Here is a 22,513-nt window from a genome sequence, read left to right on the forward strand (position 1 = left end):
AAAGTATTAGCTATCATGTTAAACAAATGTACCCCATGCTACTTTACATTTCAGGAACCATTCTTTTCCATAGTGTCCCTCATTTAGGATGACCAGACATCCCAATATTATTGGGCCCATCCTGATATTAGAGACTTTGTCTTATATAAGCAACTATTACCTGGCCCCCCAAAAAGTGTCCCGATTTTTCACACTTGGTCTCCCAACCCTCATTCTGGGTCTTTCTGTCCCCACGTTTGAATTATGGCAGGCAGGCGCTCATTAGTAATGGATAAGGATCATGTTCCCTTGGGAGGAGAGGTAAAATCCACGCTGACGGGGACAGCCTCTGAATTTAAGAGTGGGTGGGTGAGTGGATAGGGGGGAAAACGTCTCCCCCCTTTTCTCCCTAGAGATTTTACATGACAGCTGGTCCCTGCTGAAGGCAAAGGAGCTCCAGGGAGGGATAACCTCCCCCACCCCCAACAATTTATCCGCTGGCAGGGAGGGGCGCAGGAAGGTCCAAGCAGCAGGGTGAAGCCCGCCAACCCGTCACTCCCCACGCACACTCAGGACACGACTCAGCTGCACCAGGCGATAAGCGCCACTAAAGAGACGTGGCCCGTTTCACCCCCTCGTTAACGCCTTGCCCCACGCGTGGGTCCCCGCCCACCCCGCTGTCCTGATTTGGGGGCGGCGGCGCAAGAAGAGCGCGAGGGAGCGGACAGCTCCGCCAGAGGCTGGGGCGGGCAGGGAGCCCCCCCCCGTCCCTTGGTTTGCATGGCTCCCGCTCCTCTGCGCAGGCTCAGCCTGCCCCTAAACTTGGCTCCGGAGAAGCAGCTCGCCGGAAATTGAGCCCGAGCCAGCCCCCAAAAGGTAGCGGCCGCTCTCGCCCTCCTCCAGCCCCAGCGGCGGCAGGTAGAGCCCCGTGGGAAGGGAAGGGGACAAAAGGCGAGGGAGCGGGGCCATGCAGCGGCGCCATGCGGGAGCCGAGGCGCCCCCGCCCGCCGCAGCAGCCCCCGCCCGCCCCCGGCGGCGCTAGGAGGCCGCGGAAGTTGGATGTCCCCCGATGAGGATCCCGCCCCGCTGCAGCAGGGACAGCGGCGGGGGCCCGCCCGTGCCTGGCCCCGGCGGGCGGAGGAGGCGAGGCGGGGGCAGCATGCCGGCATGGGGGCGCCGCAGCCGCGCTCCGCACCCGCTCAGCCTGGCCTGCGCCTGAAGCCGCGGCGCCTCTCCGGCCCCGGGACCGATCGCGGAGCGAGGTGACGGGGCGGGGGCTGGCAGGGAGGGATGCCGCCGCCGCCGCCTGGGTCCGGGGGGGCGCCGTGGGCAGCCCGGCCGGGCGGTGAGCGCTGAGACCGGAGCCCGTGAGCGAAGCCAGGAGGGGGAGGGGGAGGCGCCCACACCGCACCCGACCGATGGCGAACGCCAGCGAGCTCAGCAGCAGCAGCAGCCCGCACCTGCCCAGCCCCGGCGGCCTGCTCAGCGCCTCCGGCCTCAAGCTGGCCACGCTGGGCTTGATCCTGTGCGTCAGCCTGGCCGGCAACGTGCTCTTCGCCTGGCTGATCCTGAGGGACCGGCACTTGCACCGCGCCCCCTACTACCTGCTGCTGGACCTGTGCCTGGCCGACGTGCTGCGCTCGCTGGCCTGCTTCCCCTTCGTCATGCTGTCGGTGCGCAGCGGGGCGGGCGCCTGGCCCCACGGGCCGCTCAGCTGCAAGGTGCTGGCCTTCCTGGCCGTCCTCTTCTGCTTCCACGCCGCCTTCCTGCTCTTCTGCGTGGGGGTGACCCGCTACATGGCCATCGCCCACCACCGCTTCTACGCCAAGCGCATGACGGGCTGGACCTGCCTGGCCGTGGTGTGCATGGTCTGGACCCTGGCCATGGCCATGGCCTTCCCGCCCGTCTTCGACGTGGGCACCTACAAGTTCATCCGGGAGGAGGAGCAGTGCATCTTCGAGCACCGCTACGTCAAGGCCAACGACACGCTGGGCTTCATGCTCATGCTGGCGGCCGTCATCGCCGCCACCCACCTGGTCTACGTCAAGCTCCTCTTCTTCATCCACGGCCACCGCAAGATGAAGCCGGCCCAGCTCGTCCCAGCCATCAGCCAGAACTGGACCTTCCACGGGCCGGGAGCCACCGGCCAAGCTGCTGCCAACTGGACGGCTGGCTTTGGCAGGGGCCCCACCCCGCCCACGCTGGTGGGCATCAGGCAGGCCACCCACAGCCAGATCAAGAGGCTGCTGGTGCTGGAGGAGTTCAAGATGGAGAAGAGGCTCTGCAAGATGTTCTACATGATCACCCTGCTCTTCCTGCTGCTCTGGTCCCCCTACATTGTGGCCTGCTACCTGCGGGTCTTCATCAAGGCCAGCACCATCCCCCAGGTCTACCTGACTGCTTCGGTGTGGATGACATTCGCTCAGGCTGGAGTCAACCCGATCCTGTGCTTCATCTTCAACAAGGAGCTCAGGGTCTGCTTCAGAGCCCACTTCCCTTGCTGCCAAAGCATACAGAGCACCCAGGGCACCATCCTTTGTGATCTCAAGAGCTTTGGGATTTAGGGTGGCTTTTCTTTTAATGAAAAAATAGATCATTTTCCATATTTCTGCATATGCACTCGAGTTCTGGTTCTGAGGAAATTCAAATCACCACCCTGCCCCCAAACTTTCAGCTGTAAGAAGCTATTTTGTTTATTTTTCTATACTCTGCATATGCTATCTTCAAAACATAAGAGATTGCTGCCTATGGGCCACTTACATGAACAAAATACCCCAAACCTTAGGCTGTAAGAAGCAGTTTTATTTATTTGTCTTTGTGTAGTTTTTAAAAAACAAAACAGGGCTCCGAGTTTCTGGTCTTGCTTCTAACCTTTGTAGGTGTGATTGCACCTGATATGGATAAAATTCTGTTCCTGTCTGTTTTGATAAAGGCTTAACAATTTTATTCAAGATTTGATAAAGGCCAAGACAAAATTTTATACTAAAGTTATTTTTGATGACCTCAAAGGGTGTTGTTTTATTATTTGTTTTGAAGTCAAGAAGAGGAAGTTCCTAATGTGTTCAGAAGCAGTGTTCAGTTTCTATGGGGAGCTGTTGGGTTGACATTCTCAAGTGATTTTAAGTATTGAAAGTAGTGATGTAATTTTTGCCTGAAATGCAAACACAGTGTAGAACTAATTTTAATTTTCTTGTTGCACTACTCATTTGGTAATATTTCAGAATTCTTTGTGAAATGTGATTTTAAAATGAATATCTACTTTAAAAATGATCAATTATAGCAGTTTTTAAACTAGGTTGAATTCATATTTTACTGACTTTGTAGGAAGTTATCTACAAAACTGGGTCACATACTTGTACATTTTGACTGTTTTCTTTAATAAAATACTGAAACTTTATGAAATTAGAATGGTAATAGTGCTTTTTGACATAATTTGTGTGCATACAAAATTGCATGTCTCTTATGTCTGAGTATAATTCATAGTTTAGGATATCATGGAGAAGTACAGAGTTCTCCTTTGCTGTTCAATCTCATTTTAGGTATTTATACCAATAAAAGTCACTAAAGTATTTTTAAAGAGACTTAAGTTCATGATGGGTGGCAGGTTTAAATAGCACAATTCTTTTTCTGTCTGCTAAAACTAATTACCATGTAAAAAATTGCTCTATTAATGATGGGAAAATTCTGGATAATTATGTATCACTAATTTTAGTAGGCAAAGGAGTTTAACACAGTTGCTTGGTTTAACATTGTGCTCATCTGTAGGCTCCACTTATCAGGAAGGTTATTTTGAATTATTAATGGGCTAGGCATTTTTATATTTTATTATTGTGGGTTATGCTGTAAAAGACTTACCTAAAGGTATTAACTGAGTTGCTGGGAATGGGATCATGAACCAACCTATCCTATCCATGCCAGGAGTTAGCTTCTTCAGAGATATGTAGTTAAAAACATTTGTTTGGCAAGGAAGCTCTCTCTGATGAAAAATTTAGCAAACAGTAATATTTTCACTGTTTTATAACAAGTCACATACATGACAGAAATAAGGGACTTAATTTCTGCAAAGAAATTTCAGTGACTGCTACAAGAGTATTTCCATAAACACTAGTCCAAAATTATTATACATCCACTAGATGATATATCTGTCCTGAGTGTAAAGTTACTGCATAGATGTATTTGCTATATCTTAACAACTTGTAGTCTCTTCCATTAAGGTTAGGTGTGAAACAGTTTAAATTAGAGGGCTGAGAAGACAGCCTCAGATTTGGATAATGAATGGTGAAACCAAATTTTTGCTGTAACTCCGAGTCTAGAAAACTTGAGACAAGATTTCCTGAAGTATGTGGTACAGGCTTTGAGAGTTGAGCTTTCACTTCAGTAGTAATGTACAGAAAGCAGATGAAAAGGTTCAAAAACAGGAACATGAATTTAAATAATCAAAGTGGCTGGATTTTGCCAAAGTTTGAAAAAGGAGCCTGATAGCGACTTAAATAGTTCAAAGCTTTGAACTACAAAGTGAAACTTAATTGACAGTTACAGAATTGCAAGTGGAAATATGTTGGGGTTTTTTATGTTACAATTCTTACTCAGTTAAGGCTTATTCACAGACATCCATACATCATTGGTAATTGCCTTTTGGGTATAACTTGTTTTGTTTTACTGTTGTTCTTTTCAGTTGTATTCAGGTTTTACAGAGTAACACTGATGTTGAAAATTTTAAAAAGTCTTGTAGAGATACAAGAATGTGACAACCGGGGATACCCTTTAAGGACACACTAACAGTCTGAAAATGCACATTCAAGTTCTCTTCCCTTTCCATACTAACAGAAATAAGAAACACGGTATTTTTTTTTCCCCTCTAAGCTTGATTTAAAAAGCTTTTCTGGTGAGTGCGGAGCGGCGGGGAGAGGATGAAGAGACCACTAAACATAGCTTCTAAACTCTTAGGGGGAAGATCGCTGCTTTTAAAAAAATATAGTGGTAAGATGTAGTTATTTAAAAGTGTTCTTGCCACTGCAAGAGCCAGATTTCACTTCTTGAAAGACTAGAGGCATGAACAGAAATCTATAGTCAACACTGGCAGAAATGAAAAATCACCTCCAGGAGAATGGTGGTTCTGTTAATATTTAGGAACTCAGACAGCAGCATCAGATCATTCTGCTGTAAAGGACAATGTCGCTGTGTGACAGTCTCACTAAAACCAGAAAAGTTTCCACCTCAGGACATGAAATCCCATGTAGGGACAGTGAGCCTGATCCTGCATCCTTTGAAGATGGTGGTGGTTTTGCTGCTGACTTCAATGACAGCGAAATCTGGTTCTGATATACTAAAAGGCTTGGATAAAACAAAAGAATGTCAACAAATACGTAAAGCTGTTTAGTACTCCTTATTCTTGTAGGCAATTCCCAGTGCTATCTAAAGGAATTCTGACATGGACCAAGGGCAGAGTGTGGAAATGCTTAATATATTTCATTCTTAACCCACCTACACAAAAAATACTGAGCTGGATCTCAGTCATACAGCTGTAAGACCGGAGTGACTCCTCTGACTTCAATGGAGCTATTTTGGACTTACATCGTGTTCCATAACAGAATATAATTTAGGTCCAGAAAATACAAAATTAAGCACCAAAGACTGACACAAATGAAGAAAGCTGTATTGCTTACACTTCATGTATACCAACCAAACCGCCTTCATAAGTTATATACGATTGGCAGAATCAATCACTGCCCTAATTATACACAAAGCAATTTATCAGGAAGTAAAACAGAATAGCAAAAGAAATGTAAAAACAGTGAGATGAAGACTATTCTTCCAGAGATGGTTATAAGGGTGAGAAAGTTACTAAAATCAGATGCACAAACCATCATATTCAGTAATAATTGTAATGAACACCTTCAAAGCACTTTACAATGTTAACTAATTAGTTTTCACATCGTTCCTAGGAAGTATTATCCCCATCCTACATATGGGGTAACTGAGGGAGAGAGGTTAAGTGGCTTGACCAAGGTCACAGAAGGAGTAAGTGTTGTCCTTTTGCTGCCAATCTCAGATGGCATGCAAGAGTGGTAAGCAGGCTAACAACTGGATACCGTCCCTCTGAACAACCAGATGAGAGAAACATACATAAGGCAGCGTGGGTTAGTGGATATGGCACTGGACTGGAACTGAGGACCCTGGGTTTTATTTCTGATTCTGTCACTGGCCTGCTGGGTGACTTTGGACAAAAACCTTTCTCTGTCTGTACCTCAGTTTCCCCATCTATAAAATGGGGATAATTATGTTTACCCCGGTAAAGGTTCTGTGAGGTCTATGGGTGAAAGGCAGTAAATAAGAATTAGCTATTTGTATTACCTAGCCTCTTCTACCAAAAGAGGTATTCAGTTTCATGGCGTTAGTACTGCATTCACAACAGACATTTCAGAAGGTCCTGAAAAGTAATTTAAGGGATTTGGTGAATGGCAATGGGGCTGTGTTGACATACTGTTGCTTTCAAAGTTAATGTACTTAGGTAGGATTTGTATCTAGCATTCTTTACTTGATTAATATATACTGTATACAGTATATTAAAATAGCATTCCTTTTCCAGGGAACATTATTGTTCAGTGTCACAGACAATACCAGCATCAGCTCATGGTAGCATCTTACTAGCCAAGCTCATATCCTGTAGTATACCTTATTTTGCATACATTATGGCAGGTTAGTTAAAGTTATTTGTTTATATTGGCAATAAATCCCTAACTTTGACGTATTTCATGCATTCTTTTCAGATACTCCCGGTGACATCCTCTCTGATGAAGTCAGTAGAAGTTTTGCCAATGACTTCAAGAGGGCCAGGATTTCACCCTCTGCATGAAAGCAAATAATTGGTCTGAAATCTAAACAAATACTGAGTATAAGAATCTCAACTCTGCAAGACAAAGTGCGGTCTTGCCCTCAGAGGCCTGCAGTATTACTGTGCCGAGGGTCTGATGCTGTCAGAAAATGGCTGTACCAATGAGGAAAATGTTCTCTAGTAAAAAAGGGGGGAAAGTTTTGCCCTAGCTGTCATGCTGGGGAAGAGAGGCCCCCAGCCTTGTGTGGCCACGTAAAGGCTGCCAGGTTTGCAAAGCTGGAGAAAGAGCAGGGGCTGTACAATCAGCACTCCCCTCAGGGCAGGGACTAGGAGGAGCAAAGTCTCTGTTTCCCCACTCCCAGCAAGCAGAGCTGGCCAGGTACAAAGGGAGAAAAAGCTGCATCCCAGAAAGAGGGGAATAACTAACAAGAGGGCAGGAATTATGACTGAGTCAGTGCTTTCCTGAGGCTTTGCCTGCGTGCGGTGCAGTTTACATGAGACAAAGGGTTGAACCTATAGGCTGCTCAGACTTATGCTGGAGGATTGGCACAGCATACTCCTCTAGGATCACCGGTGTGCAAAAATGAGCTTCACACCACGCCCCTACTCTTCCCTCTCACACACCCCACCACTATGCATGCAGCTCAGGACCTAGCCCACTGTACTTACATTTAAAATCCTTCCACGGCTGGGGCCCCATCCCACAGCCAGTGCTTACCAAGAATTCCCACTGGAGCTTCTGACCACAGAAGTGGCCTCACGGCTTTGACAGTGGAATATTTTTGCCTTATAGAGCATAAATCTAAAATATCTCAGGATACTGTATTTGTTTAGATTTCAGCTCAGCTGGTAACAGAGGTGTATAATCCCACCTTAAAAACCCTTATTTAAAGTTGACAGCTCTGTTTCAAAATAAAATATATCATCAATCTCACTAGGGCTCTAATTTCTAATCCTCCCCGCGCAAGCATACACAAAAATAGACTATTGTGATGCATAATCTGAGCCAGAAAGCTATGATGCTGGCACTGTTCAGAATGTCAAAGAATATAATGAGGCCCAGGAAAAATGAAACCTGTCTTAGCCACCACTCAAGGGAGTGACAAAAATTGGTTGCTCAACGAAAGTGGTCTCTTAATAAAGATGGAATAGAATTGTACTCAGTGGGGGAAGCAGTAATTTTGAGTGGTCTCTTAAGACAGGTGGTTGCCTAATAAAGGTAATTACTGTACATTTAATAAAGATTACTAGATATGCAGCCAGTCAAGCTAATTAAGTTTGAAAACAGCAGCCTCTAAGTGAGGCAAGTTGCCAGAGTGCAACACAGGTCACAAAAGCTTGGTTTCATTATGTCATAGTGCATATGGACCTTTACAAAGATTTTTCCTTCAGGAAGACTGGAGTCAGTGTATTTCTTTTATGAAGTCCCTCGGGCTAACTTTTTCAGACGTAGTCACTGATTTTTGAGGACCCAACTTGGGCCTGGGTTTTTTTTGTAATTTTTTTTTTAAAAGAGATAACCATCTAAGACTCCAATTAAAGTCAGCCTCAGAAGAATCAGGCCCAAGGTGTCAAAATTGGAGCATCCATATTAGAGAATGATTTTAAATATCTGTCTTGAAGTGCTTTTTTCAAAGCCATACGGGGAATTATTGTTTGAGACCATGTATTAAAACTCAGGAGTTCCTGGCTCCCACTCATGCTCAAACCAGTCTTCTCTCACTGCTATTACACTAAAGGGCTGAACTTTTCAAAAGTACCTAAGTCCCATTTTCAAAAGTGACCTCAGTTCTCAAGCTACTTTTGAAAATGGGACTTGGGTAATAATTTCAAAAGCACCAAAGACCTGCTCCTGTAGTCTTTGCTCACCTAGAATTGCCACTGACTTGGGGCCCAATTCCATAGCCTTCATATATTGAGTGATTCAGTAATCCTTACTCATACAACAGTCCAAGCTAAGGGTTGCAGAATTGGACCCCAAAAGTCTGATTTTCAAAGAGTCTGAGCAGATTTCTGGGTGCTAAGCGCCTCTGAACATCAGGCCCTATGTGACCTTGTACAAGTCAATTAACCATCCCATGCCTCAGTTTCCCTATCTGTAATTATCTTTACCCATCTTTGTATAAAACAGCTATTGATGACAAGTACTACTTCTTATTATGGGTGAACAGTCTGTCACTATGCAGGGTTTCATCAATTAACTATGGAAATAAAGCTAAATGGTTTTTAAAGTGCATTTTTCTGCACTCTATTTGTATGTAATGACCTCAGTACTTGTAGCTCCTTTGATTTTGTGGGTCAGGCACATTTGTACTGTGAAATTTTACTGGAGAGCTCTTGAAGCCAGCACTGCTCCCTTTGGTTCACACTTTTCACCTGTGTTGTGGCCAGGTTGATAACACTCTGCAGTTAGCATGGAAAAGTTTTAAAATAGTCTTGTAAGGTTATGAGGAAGTTATGAAGTCCCAGCTGATCTTAGGCAGTCAGCATAGTACACTACAAGGAAGTGGTAATCTAGAGCCAGAAACCTTCACTAGGAATGACGAATAAAAGAAAATCGATTCCTGAAACTTCTGGCTTGTGTTATTGGTTTTGTAATTAAAATAAACATGTTATATGTTAAAAGTGAGGATTAACCATTGGAACAAGCTGCCAAGGGAAGAGGTGGATTCTCCGTTTCTTGACGTTTTCGTATCAAGACTGGGTGCCTCTCTGGAAGATCACTTGTGTTTACCTAAGAGCCTATTGGACTCAGGACAGGAGCAACCTGGTGCAGTTATATGGGCTCAGTTAGACCAGATGACTGAGTGTTCCTTGCTGGCGTTAAAATCTATGAAAAAATGTCACAGGGCCAGATCCTCAGCATAGTCACTGGAGCTACACTGATTTGACCCAGCTGAGGATCAGGCCCATAGTTTTCATTTCCCATACTCATACAGTGAGGAAAGACCGATGATGATGGCCTCTCCCATCAAGTTTGACAGATGAGCTATGGTCACTTATTGTGGGTCCTGAGATGGGGCCAAAGACCAGTTTTGGAGCTGCAGCCCTGTCTGCAATTGCCAGAGGTGAAGACAATTGTCAATAAATGTGAGCTGCTTCCAGTTTTATGCCTCACACGTCTCTCCTTGGTTGTGGCAATCTACAAGCTCTCAAAGTCCATCAGTCTCAGGTGATGGAGCTGCTGCCATCGGGTCTTGTCAGGGGCTTAAAGCTCCCAGGTGTTGAGATCAGCACTGCAAAACTGGAGGTTAGTCTTGAGAGTGTCTGTGGAGCATTTTCTTGGTCTGCCCCTAAAACAAGTTCCAGTCTCTAATTCTCCGATGGCAATAAATATAGGCCAAAAGAGAGCAAACCCCCTTTTTTCTCTTGAACCCACTGTCCTGGCTTCCAGGCATCTCTTTAAAGCCAATCAACCTGAGGAGAGGGAACAGATTCTTACTACGTTAATGTAATTAGCCTGTTTAAGGTTAACAATGTCATCTTCCCTGACTAGCTGAATTATTAACAAGGCTCTGCTGCATTGCCTCTGCTCAGCCCAGCTAGGTCCACCACCTGCTATTTTGGTATTCTGCTTCCAAGGATGCACAAGACTTAGATTAAAGACAACTCTCCTCTCTCTCCAAAAGCACAAACAGATCTCCTATCACAGGTAACAGAGGCTCATAAACATTCCCGTCTATATCTATTACATGGCCTAAAAGGGTAGACCAGGCGTAGAAGGCAAGGCTGGATGCTGCTGGCCCACGAGAGCTCCCCATTGAGATTTAGATGGAAATCCAGCAGGGGCCTTGTAATTTCCTGTAGTGATCTATTTCCTGAAGCTTTTCAGGAATTGCTCAGTCCCCATTTTGTCTCTCTTTTTACAGTGGTCCATAGGTGCTGGAACTAGGGGTGCGGCTGTACCCCATGGCTTGAAGTGGTTTCCAACATATACAAATTAAATGACTTTCAGCATCCCCACTGTACAAATTGTTCCAGCACCCTTGCAGTGGTCAGTGCCATCCACTCAAAGACACAGCAGAAGAGAATGCGCAGTGGCTTACTTTAAAAGAAGTGTGTTTTGGTGTTCTGATCTCTCACTCCAACGGAGAGAGAGTAAATTCCCAAACACGTAAGACAACCAAGAGACCATGAAAAAATAAATCTTGTTTTTTGTTTATAATTTGTTGCCATTTTTTAGAATCAGGAAACAACACTCTAGGGACTGATCCTCTGCTGGTGTACATTGGTTGAAGTCACTGACGAGCTGGCCCATTGTCTTTGGTTAGGTCAATAGTGAGACATGCTCCCCGGCCTGAAACCATGAGAAACACAGAGAAAAAGAATAAGAGGGACATCAACAAACATTAGTTCTCAAGGCACCGATAGCTCCGATTATGCAACGAATCACCCTCTCCTTTTTGCTAAGTTTTTAGAACACTTACTCATTTAGTATAAATATTACTGCTTGCTTCTTAGTCATTTTAACAAAAAAAATATCGTAAAAGAATTCCAAAGGGGAAAAATATGAAGGCAAAGATTTGAGGATTGAAGGCACGGTGCTTTCTGACACTGAGAGAAAGTGGAATGATTTAGTGGAGTATTACCTCACTCCATCAGACAGTTCAATCTGTTCCCATCTGTCACCCTCGCACTAGGAGGAGGAGGGTGGATGGGAAGCTGTTGAGCAGTTTGATAGAGTGAAGTAGATCAAGTGGGCTTCCCTCTCCCTGCATTAGGCCTGACATACTAGTGCTGAGCAATATTGCTGTACGCCTCCAGTGTATTACGTCACACTGGAATGGACAGAAGTAACAACCATCCCTCTCTATCCAGCACTAGTGAAACAGCCACTGGAGTATGGTGTTCGGTTCTTTGCACCCTATTATCAGAAAGACACAGCCCAAGTGGAATGAGTTCAGAGAAGAGTAGTCAAACGGATCAGGGTCTGGACACACTGATCGATGAGAGCTTGATATGTACAGCTGAGCTAAACTATGACTAAGGGGAGAGACTGTGGGTGTAAGTGCCAAGAGCTATAACTAGGAGCAATGGTATGAAATTAAGAAAGAAAAAAATGTAGGCTGAATATCATGGAAAAAAAGAAAATCTTCCTGACAGCAATATCTGTTAGGCTGCAAAATAGTCGTTTCTCAAGGGAAGTTATGGATGCTCAATCACTTGTTACGTTTAAAAGTCAGCATGGACATAACTCTGAAGGAAATGGTCCCACTGTGGCCAAGAGAGGGACTGGATAATCTAACAAGTTGTTTCCCTCTCTAATCTCTATGGCACACGTTGGATCAAAATCTCTCCTGCCCTTGGGCTGCTTCCTCTGGTCAGACTGTAAGCTCTTCAAGGCGAGGACTGTCTCTTTACTACGTGTGTGTAGTGCACATAACACAAAGGAGCCCTGGTCTGGCCTGGAATCCCAAGGTGCCAACGTAATACACACAATGTAAAAATGAGTTTGATCCACAGCCCCCTGAAGTTAACGGCAGTTTTGTCATTGACTTTAATGGGCTTTGGATCAAGCTCTGTGGGTGAAATCCAGGCTCCACTGAAGCCCAGGAGAGTTTTGCCATTGACTTTAATAAGCCCAGGATTTCACCCTAAAAGCTTCACCCATGGGACAGAAGAAGTGAGAAAAAAAATTACTGATGTGGAGAAATCACTAGGAAAAAAAAAAAGAGTGAGAGAGAGAGAGAGAATGCATGTAAGCAGTCACCAAAGGTTCCACCCCTGAGTTTGCCTTCCTGGTAGACTGTGCTAAAGACCTCAGATGCTCTATCTCAACACAGCAGTAAATTGAATGTGGGTTTGATTCTACAACCATTAAAGTCAATGGCAGTTTTGTTTGCAAACTTCCTGTATGACCACGGGCAAGTTGTCTCTGTGCCTCACTTCCCCATCTGTGAAATGGGAATAAGACTGCCTTTCTCCCACTTCGTCTTGTCTAGTGAAACTGTAATCGTTTTGTAATCTTTTTGAGGCATTACAGAAATACAAATAGTAATAATTGGATTCCTAAGCATGTTAGTTTTTGTCATGTCGATGGTACCTTGCCTCCCTTTTCCATAGCCGCTGCCAAGTTTTCCGGATACCTTTTAGGGAATTTTCCCCCTACCCCATGTCTCCTTCAGCTATTTGAAGGTAATACTGTGATGCACTTAGAAGACTTAGAACAGGCCTGGCTTTTCTTCCCTGTAGTTATAGGAATAGATAATACCCCTTTCATTTGTGAGCCTTTTAATGGTGCTCTCCACAATCTTTGTGTTAGAAGCCACCAGACCCCAACCAGAGCAGCAGTGCGTATATGTAGCTAGGCCTCGCACATTGTGTATTTTCAGTAGATGTGGTTATTTGGATCCAACACTGCCCCTCTATTTCCTTCATATTTGTTGCATAAAGATCACGAGACACAACATTTTCTATCTGTATTCATTCTGCAGCTTCCAAGAAAACTCATCATTGCCTTTCTACCACGAGGGCCATATCTTGAATATTGCAAACTGAAGAACAAACAATAGAGATGTGCAGCATCTTGCAGGACCTACTCCACCAAGGCTGCCATCTTGGATTCCTTTCTCTGAGGAAAAGATCACTCATGTCTGTGTTTGGGAGATTTAATCGCTTCTTTTTGCATTTAAAATTCCTCCTCTTCTGCCAACTCCCCAACAGTCCTGCCGCTCCCTCCTTGCTACTGTAAGAACTGCAGTCTATTCTCATGACATTGTGTCAGAATTTATCCACAGATAGATCTCTGATTGTGGAGTCTGGAGTCCAGAAAAAAACCCCAAAACAGACTCAGCCCTCCCACCCCATTAGATCTGCATGCTCCCAGAACAAAAAAAGGAGTGGCTATGGAAGCCAATGGCATCCCTTTTACAAGGCTATATCTATGTCTGCACCTTGTTCAGTCACAGCATTTAATAGATACATTTGTGCACTTTAGAATTCAAACCACATGCAAGCCTTGGGCCAGTTTCTGTAGGATGCTATGGCTCCATTCTGGTGATGCAAAGCGGCTGATGCATACCAGTGAATTGGGCATATATATTACATATGACCGCTTGCACATTATTGGCCTAATTCTGCATTGTGCAAGCACCCACAACTCCCATTGAAAAGGAACAGAGGAGTCACCCTGTGCTAGATGTGCATTAAATTTTCTAGATTCCTGGGTCCATGTTACTGATTGATGATGATGACAATGCTACTCACTGAGTTCGGTAACTAGTTACGAAAACCTTTTTCTGTCCTTAAAAAGTCCTGCCACTCCTTGGGATTCTTCTAACGCCTGCTGGAAAACACATTATGCGTTGTCAAGATCAAACTCCTGAGACATCTTGTTTAAATCAAGGGATTCTGAACACCTTCTGTTTCTTTTGAACAGCCATCTGGGCAGCAATAATAAGATGTGGTGCTAAAGGGGGCCTGCGAACAAGGCCTTTAGTTTGAAGTCAGACTTGCTGGTATTGTACATCATTAAGGCGCATTATGTTGGCAAGGCAAATTAGTAAAAAGCCTCTTATAAGATATTGTAATGGGGTCACACCCACCTCATGCGAGCACCTCCCGGTCAGGTGTGTGTCTGCACCTCTCTCAGTCTGTAGCGACCCCTGTCGGGTTCTCAGGCGGCTTCGGTGACTCAGCCCTCCGGCCAAGTCACACACAGTCTGTATGTGAAACACAACTCAAGCAGACCCCTTCTGGGGTATGAGTCCAACAGGGCCTTTTGGGTGTCCTCAACACGGACTTTAACTGTCGCCTTCCCTGGACTCAGTCTTTAATTACTCCCACTGTCTTTACACAATCCCAGCCCTGATATGGGGCCAGGCCCCCAGGGCTTCCTCCCTGAAGCTGATATTTTCACCCCCTCTGTGCCTTTCACTGACCCCAGCTTTCCAGCTGAGTTAAGTTCAAGTCCCCTTTCGGTGTATCAGAGTTGTTGCGGTCCAAATACAAGACAGAACAAGCTTTAAGCAAGCAAGCAGGCTGGTCTGCCGACGGGCTGGTCTGCCTGTCAGCTTTCCACCCTCTCTTTTATTTCTCTCCCTCCTCCTGCGCATTATATACTCCAACAGATAAAAGGAATACACTGGCTTTATTTAATATTCTTATTTACCAATATCTACCGCATTCCTTGCTCTCGGGCCTTGAGCCCAGTCCTGGGAGGCTTCCCACAGTTCATGTCCTCTGGGCGAGTTTCCAAGGTTCATGCCCTTGAGAGGAGCCGTGTGTGCACTGCTCCTACACAACACTCCGGGTGTGCCCTGAATGTTGCCAAGTGCATGAACCCTGCATGAATCCTACACAGAGTCCAATAAAGTCCAGTACCACCGACTCTCTTCAGGGGTTTTCAATCCCCTCTCTGAGTGCTAGGCCACTACCCTGTGGCCGATGGGGGGAACCCAGGCTGCCCACTCTTCTGAGTCCCAGCCCAGGTCTGACCTAGTGGTGCCTAGGGCAGCTATCACTAGAAATGCCAAGGTCAGGGCAGGCTGCAAGAGTAAGAGTAGATACCCACCAGTCTTGGGAGTAACACTGAAGTTAAATTCCCCAGCTAGTCACAAATTGTGTTCCTGATCCCCCACACTGGTTATCAAGAAGAAAACTAAATAATAATAATAATAAAAAAATCACACATCCCTCTTTTATTGCATTCCAGTTCTCTGGCTCCCAATCAGCACATAGGTCCAGTACAGTGAGAAGTTATTTGAAACTCTGCGCACTATACAAAATGTCTACGTTACCAGGTCAATATGAGTCTGGTTATTACCCAAAATATCACGCTGCCAGCCAATCATAGAATCATAGACTATCAGGGTTGGAAGGGACCTCAAGAGATCATCTAGTCCAACCCGTTGCTCAAAGCAGGGCCAATCTCCAACTAAATCATCCCAGCCAGGGCTTTGTCAAGCCAGGCCTTAAAAACCTCTAAGGAAGGAGATTCCACCACCTCCCTAGGTAACCCATTCCAGTGTTTCATGACCCTCCTAGTGAAAAAGTTTTTCCTAATATCCAACCTAAACCTCCCCCACTGCACTTGAGACCATTACCCCTTGTTCTATCATCTATTACCAGTGAGAACAGTCTAAATCCATCCTCTTTGGAACCCCCTTTCAGGTAGTTGAAAGCAGCTATCAAATCCCCCCCTCATTCTTCTCTTCTGTAGACTAAATAATCCCAGTTCCCTCAGCCTCTCCTCATGCAGAGCTAACCAGTGCACAGCCCTCAACTCAGGATGGTCCCTGGCTCTGTTGCCCCATACCCACAGCGGCTCCCAGGATAGGTACACATATTCACTGCAGAAGCAGCACTACAATGCACCTGCATTCTAGCTGGCAACAGCCCTCTGTGTAGTTCACTACCACCCTCGCTCACACACAAACACACACATACATTATTCCTAGCTCCGTAGCTATCATGATCCTGACAAATTCCTGCAGCTAGGAAGATTCTATGCATGGGCTTGTGAGCAGAAGCCATTGCAGAAACAGGGTGGACTACATAAATATGGGCTTTTACCTTTCTGATGCTCCTCTGGAAAATCCCTCTGCACTCCTGTTGCTGAAACCTGTGGACTGGGTTTCTCATGGTCCTAATGCTCCCCTGTCTTACACCTGTGCAGAATGAGTACAAAGTGGATGTAAGACTCTACCCAATCAGAATTCTCTATTGATGTACCCCAGTGGGAGTGTTTCACACCCACTTTCCCCAGATGTAGATTGCTAAAGCAGGTGCAAGACAGTGGAGATGCAAACTCACTGGGCCAGATCCTTGTTCCCTATCCCCTCAACATCCTTTCCTCTGTGCCAGTAGCACACTGCCTGGGGAATTACACTAGCTATATGCTAATCTCCCTTGTGGTTAGCATAGGATGTGTGTGTCAGGGGCATAACTGATGGAAAGGGGGAATAGCTAGAGAGCTGCTGTGGACTGCTGATCTGCTTGTGCAACAATGACTCGGGGGATATTGCACCCGGGTGCAACTTAGAGAAGCCACAAAGTTGCTCTGAATTGTTCCAGGCGTCACACTGGGTGCAGGATCAGGGCAGCTGCACCAAGATAGCATGTGACTGGCACATTCGAAGGGACCAAAAGGGAGTTAGGTGCCCAACTGCTCCTGACTTTCAGTGGGCACCTAACTCATTTAGGCCCCTTTGAAGATCCCAGCCTTTACCCTGCTGGGCCAGGTGCAGCACCAGTGCATCTGAGGACCTGGAACACATAGAGGCGGGGGAAGGCAGCATAGGGGTGAGACAGCTTGAATAATGGCAGATGTAATGGCAACTGAGAGGGGAAGCGGATAACTGTAGCAGTTATAAGTTATGTATGTAAATGGATGCTGTAGAGAGCCGGGATGTCAGTAACAAGAATATGTAAAGCTCAGAACAATACGCAAGTTAAGCAGTGAGGGCCAGGTTGTGACCCACTATATGTGCCTGGTCAGGGAAGTAAGGGAGTGAAAGGTGCCCTCTTACATTCTACTCCCTGAAATACGCTATATCACAGCACATGGGGGAAGAGAAGTGAGGTTCCATATTCCACTCCCCTTCCCCTGATGTACCAGCTCAGTGGCAGGGGAAATAATCTGCACAAAGCATGGGGCTGGCTCACATTGATCCCTTCTGGAGCAAAGCAAGTGGGGGAAGCAGGGAACAGACTGTGACCCTATAAGCCATGATCTGGTTTACTCCTGGAGCTGTGCAAGATGCCATAGATTTGCCAGTAGGTTTTGTCCAAAGAGAGGGAAATTGACATTCTAGCCCCACTAGATATTATCACACAGAGAGACATGGAATGGGAACACTATTCACAGCTGGAACCTGACAAAGTAAGTACATTTCCCTAAGGGTAAATTCAGCAGAAGTCCTTCAACTCCTACCTAGCCTTTATAGAGCATGTTCCATCAGTTCTCATAATGCTACAACGGAGGGTAGTAGCATCACCCCCATTTTACAGATGGGTAAACTGAGGCACAGAGATTAAATGATTTGCACATATTCACCTAGCAGGTCAGTGACAGAACTGGGAATAGAACCCAGATCTCCAGAAGCCCAGTTGAGTGGGCTGTCCACCACAGACCATCCCCTCCTGCTTAGATAAAGGTGATCAAATCCAGGTCCTGTATATGCTATGATTCCACTGCCTTGGAATTCACCTCTTAATTTGCCCAAGAAGGCCCTTCTAAGCTCATCGCTCATATTACAATGAAAGTCAAACCATAAGACAATAGGATCTGGCCATTTTCAAGCTTTCGGTTAAGCTACAGAAGCCAAACACTAGAGTGCAAAATAAATAGACCATGTGTTTTTCTAAAAGTCAAGACTAGTTACCATTGACAAAGCATGTTTGAGGTTTTCCTCCTTCCCCTGTTAATGAACATACCCAAATCATAAACAAATGCACAGTAACACACAAAGACATGCTGTCAGAAGAATTAATTATCTATCACAGGGGAAGATGGGGGCCTTTCTTGCAGACACAGGCCTGGGAAGCAGATAGTCCTGGCCTAGACTTTTTACCTAATGTTATGTCAAGGCAAATAGTGTAGCATAAAAGTCTGAAGCAACATTTTAATGGCAGGGCTGGCTACCCACTCTCCCATTTCCCCTGCTGACTAAATTTTGATATGGCCCTCAGGTAAAAAAAAACAGCTAAAGAATAGCAGGGATGGAAGGCATCACCATGAACATTTTGAAATACTTCTTTTGGACCTGGCTCACCTGTTATTGCTGGTGTCAAATGAAGCAAAATTAAAGTGTGTCATGGTTTTGGGGTGAGAGGTGTTCCACTGCAGAGAGAAATTGAGGGAACTTTTCAGCTGTAGTTTATGCATGAAATATTAATGGGGACAGGTAAATGATGTTGACTAAGGCAGAGTTTAGAAAAGAATTTGAGTTGAATAAGCCATATCTTTATATACAACAGTCATTCTAAATGATTATTCCTGCCAAACCAACCTTCATTTAACATGTGAGAATTAACAAGGCTCAAGTGGCTAAAATCAGTGTTATGGTAATATTAACACAAAGTGAATATTCCATGGCATGGGAACATAGGCATTACTATACCAGACTGGTGATTCATTTAGTCCAGTTTCCTGTTGCTGACAATGAGCAGAACAAGATGCTTCACAGGAAGGTGCAAGAAATTCTGTTATGGATAATTATGGAATTAGACGCATCTTCCCAACCCCCTCCCACCCATAATTAGTAAGTGATTGGCTCTGAAACATGAGAGTTTAGAGCCCCTATACATTGCTCAACCTTATCTAATATAATTATGGATGGTCTCATTACCCGTATAAATCTCTAATCCCGTTGCAAGTTAATTGGCATGAGTTAACCACAGAGGTTGTTCTGCTTCTGTGTGATAAAATCTACTAGGATTGCTATCTGATGGGCAGATCTCTAGTAGTCTTTGTGTGGAATTGTCCACTCGCTCACAGTGATGCATAATGGGAGTATTGGCTTCAGGTGAGCTACTTCTTATTTATGTGAGTGTGCGATGAGATGCAGGCCCTGTGTCCTCTTGTATGTTTTCACAGCTCTGCACACAGTATCAGTAAGAAATAATAGCCCAAGACTGCCTGGATATGTGCATAGACTACAGTATATTTTTGGGGTGCCATGGACCTGATTCTTTTCTCATGAGTGTAAACTAGGGGTAACTCCACTGAGATGACAGCATGCCATTGAAGTCAATGGAGTTACACCTAGCATAGTTAAAACTAGCATAAGAGAATGGAGACTCAGAGCCCAAATTTGTGAGGCATACTCTCATCTGCAGCCTTGGGCTCAGTTGCTTGACCTCGTGTGTATTGCCAAGACCTTTACTGAGTTCAGTGGTGCTACTCTGACATCAGCAGGATTTGACCTCTGGTTTCTGACTGTCCTAGAGTTAGCCTTTACACTGGCAGAATCAGGCCCATGAAGAGAAAAACAAAAACTAATCTGGTTATTGGATTTGAGCGGTTGTGCCCTTAGGGCTGTTGGCCTGAAGCTCACCAAATTTTTCAAACCTGAACGGAGTCTGTTACAAAGATCCCATCTACAAAGGCAGAGCAAATTAAGACCCTCGCAGACTTCAGGGTTGATTCTCCTCTGCGTTGCATAGTTATTTACACCTTCACCACATGGATGCAAAATGGTTCTAGAACAGTCCTGTTCTGACTGGGTAGCATCTTAACAAGTGCAAAGTAGGTGTAAGGTGGCTATACAAAATGCAAGCCAATGGAGAATGATGTGATATGGGATATGCCAGTGAGGTGTGATATGGGAATAATAGTTGATGCCATCAAATGACATCCTCAGCCAAGGCCATGAGTGCGCCCCTGCTGAATTCTCCCTTCTGCTGTCATGCTTTTGGGGGATACAACTGCGGGAAGACCGACTTTTACTTGAGCTATGCTTAGACATTGCGTTTCCTAGAGTGGAACTTTGATTTTCTGAATGAGCATACTATGGCAATTATTTAATTAGGAGTGTCCTTGCTCTTGGATCCTCCCTTTACAACTGGGAGAAGCTGATGTCTTGGAAATATGAGTCAGGGATTTTACTGTGGTGGAACATGGTAAGGGACTCTTCCACCTTCTGGCTGCACCAGTAATTCACAGATCTGTTTCTTGGCTTTGTGATAAAGGAAGTGTAAGCACTTGCTGATGTATCAAATGTTACCATCATTCTGTGCTTTGCTGACTCTACACCTAGCTCCTCTCAACTGGCATAGAGTTGAATATGCTGATTATGCACTATATGTATCTGATGACTTTAAAAACAAACTTTTTATTTGTGGATAATCTAAGCACTACACCCAGATGTACAGACACTCTTTTCTCAACCTGGGTATTATATAATTTTAACATTAGCTTAATAATAAAATTTTTAAATTTGTTCTTATCAGTTTAATAGCTGATATGTCCTTTATTTGAGGACTGTATATTAAGTTGATTTTTGAAACTGGGGGTGGAATAGGAGCTTGCTCTGTCCACACCATGCATTGACCTGGTATTGCAGTGCCTCTGGGAACAGTGCATCTCCTTTTGGGGAGAATAATCTGGTTAGAAAAGCAGAAAGAGTTTCACTGTGAAGATGCTCGTTTTGTATGGTTTCTTCAAAATGGGAAAGTAACTCAAATACTTTCCTGATGGACTGTTTTTTTCTCTAAATGGACAACCTATTCTAAATTCTCAATTACTGAGGGACAATCTTCACTCATTGATATATTTTACTTTCTGCCACCAACTCTCTGTATAACTTTTTTCATGAGTGATGTACCCAAATGCACGGATGTTAAATATCTAAACTGTATTCTTAAATTCATTCACCTAAATTTGGGTTATTGCTGATTATGCACTATATGTATCTTATGACTTTAAAAACAAACTTTGCATTTGTGGATAATCTAAGCACTATACCCAGATGTTCAGACACTCTTTTCTCAACCTATGTATTATATAATTTTTTAACATTAGCTTTAATAAAAATTTTTGATCTGTTCTTATTTTTAAAAAAAGGTATAAATGTCTCCTTAACCCTTTGTACCAGGGTCAGTAAGAGGTGATTGCCAGTCAGCGAAAGGTTTACTAAGTACTATTAACCACTTTTTAAAGATAGTTTTACCTCTTACACTCATGGTTTATGTGAAATGCTGCCAATGTCTATGTTCTGTCCTTTGATTATCTCCAGAGCGACCAAAACAATTATTTGTTTCCCCTGTCATATGTTTATTGTAGGCTGATGCTTCTGGATCACCTCCTGAAATCTAGAAAATCACTCATCTCCGAAGTTGTAGCGTAGCATCACTTAGGTGCATCACATTAAATCATGTATCAACTGTACATGAAAACATGAAAGCTGAGTCAAAATCGTTTATCAAAGAGCAACAAAACAGTGGTGTGTTTTCAATGCACAGGTCATCAAGCCCATGCCCTTGCTATACACATTACAGTGGGACTGAATTGAAGGCAGAAGTCCTGTCTTGACTTGCAAGACTGATCTGGAAACAAATAGGACAGCTGTACTTCTGGGGTGACTAACACATTGCAGACATCTTGATGGTCTGAAGTGATGCGGGGTGGTCACACAACCAGAACCACCATAATCTACTCCAACACTAAGGCCACTTTATGCAAATGAGGCAGGTGGAGCATTCTGTTTTGCAGGGGTGGAAATCCTGTACCAGCTGACCCAACCCCACTGTAAGGAGAACAGGAGGGTGGTATAAAGTAGAGCTCTCAGCTACACCTAGTATTCCACTGGGCAGGGCTGGCCTTACCATGAGGCAAACGAAGGTGGCCGCCTCAGGTGCCAGACTAGGGGGGGGGCGCCACTAGGACCCAGAGTTTCAAAGTTTTGACCCAAGCAAGGCGGCATGGGGGCATCCTTTGAGCTCCCCACCTCAGGTGCCAAAATGTTGTGGGCCGGCCCTGCCACTGGGAGCTCCCAAAGGGGAAAAACTAACTTGTACTGGTGTCAGGCAGCTTTGAATCGGGGAGATGCAACCGGCTCTCAGTGGCTCCCCCTTCTCCACTCCATCCAAGCTTCACACAGAAGAAATGGAGGAGCATCAAGACCACAGTGTTCCTCTCCTGGGGGTCCATGACAGTGCATGGAAAGGTATTTGTTGAAGAGGCTAAGGTATTTCCCATCCCCTCTAACTTTCATACACCAGAACACAACTCCACAAACTTGTCTCAGAACAGAGGAG

The 22,513-nt window shown here is 44.9% G+C and overlaps 1 protein-coding gene and 1 non-coding gene across 2 annotated transcripts; both read left to right on the forward strand.

Moving 5' to 3' along the window:
- The first annotated feature begins 1,336 nt into the window (after window positions 1-1,336).
- On the forward strand, window positions 1,337-3,329 carry GPR27 (G protein-coupled receptor 27). The gene has a single exon (XM_074959673.1). It carries the CDS (start codon window positions 1,398-1,400, stop codon window positions 2,541-2,543), a length of 1,146 nt encoding a protein of 381 aa, XP_074815774.1. The 5' UTR covers window positions 1,337-1,397; the 3' UTR covers window positions 2,544-3,329.
- Window positions 3,330-20,656: 17,327 nt separating this feature from the next.
- LOC141991758 (U2 spliceosomal RNA) lies at window positions 20,657-20,845 on the forward strand. The gene has a single exon (XR_012640451.1). It is a non-coding gene; the product is annotated as a U2 spliceosomal RNA (small nuclear RNA).
- Window positions 20,846-22,513: the final 1,668 nt, after the last annotated feature.

Source organism: Natator depressus, chromosome 7 (assembly GCF_965152275.1).
Source record: "Natator depressus isolate rNatDep1 chromosome 7, rNatDep2.hap1, whole genome shotgun sequence".
NCBI classification, from domain to species: Eukaryota; Metazoa; Chordata; order Testudines; family Cheloniidae; genus Natator; species Natator depressus.

Bases quoted from the DNA above. Each gene is read 5' to 3' on its own strand.
- GPR27 (XM_074959673.1), top strand. From the start codon at position 1,398: ATGGCGAACGCCAGCGAGCTCAGCAGCAGCAGCAGCCCGCACCTGCCC.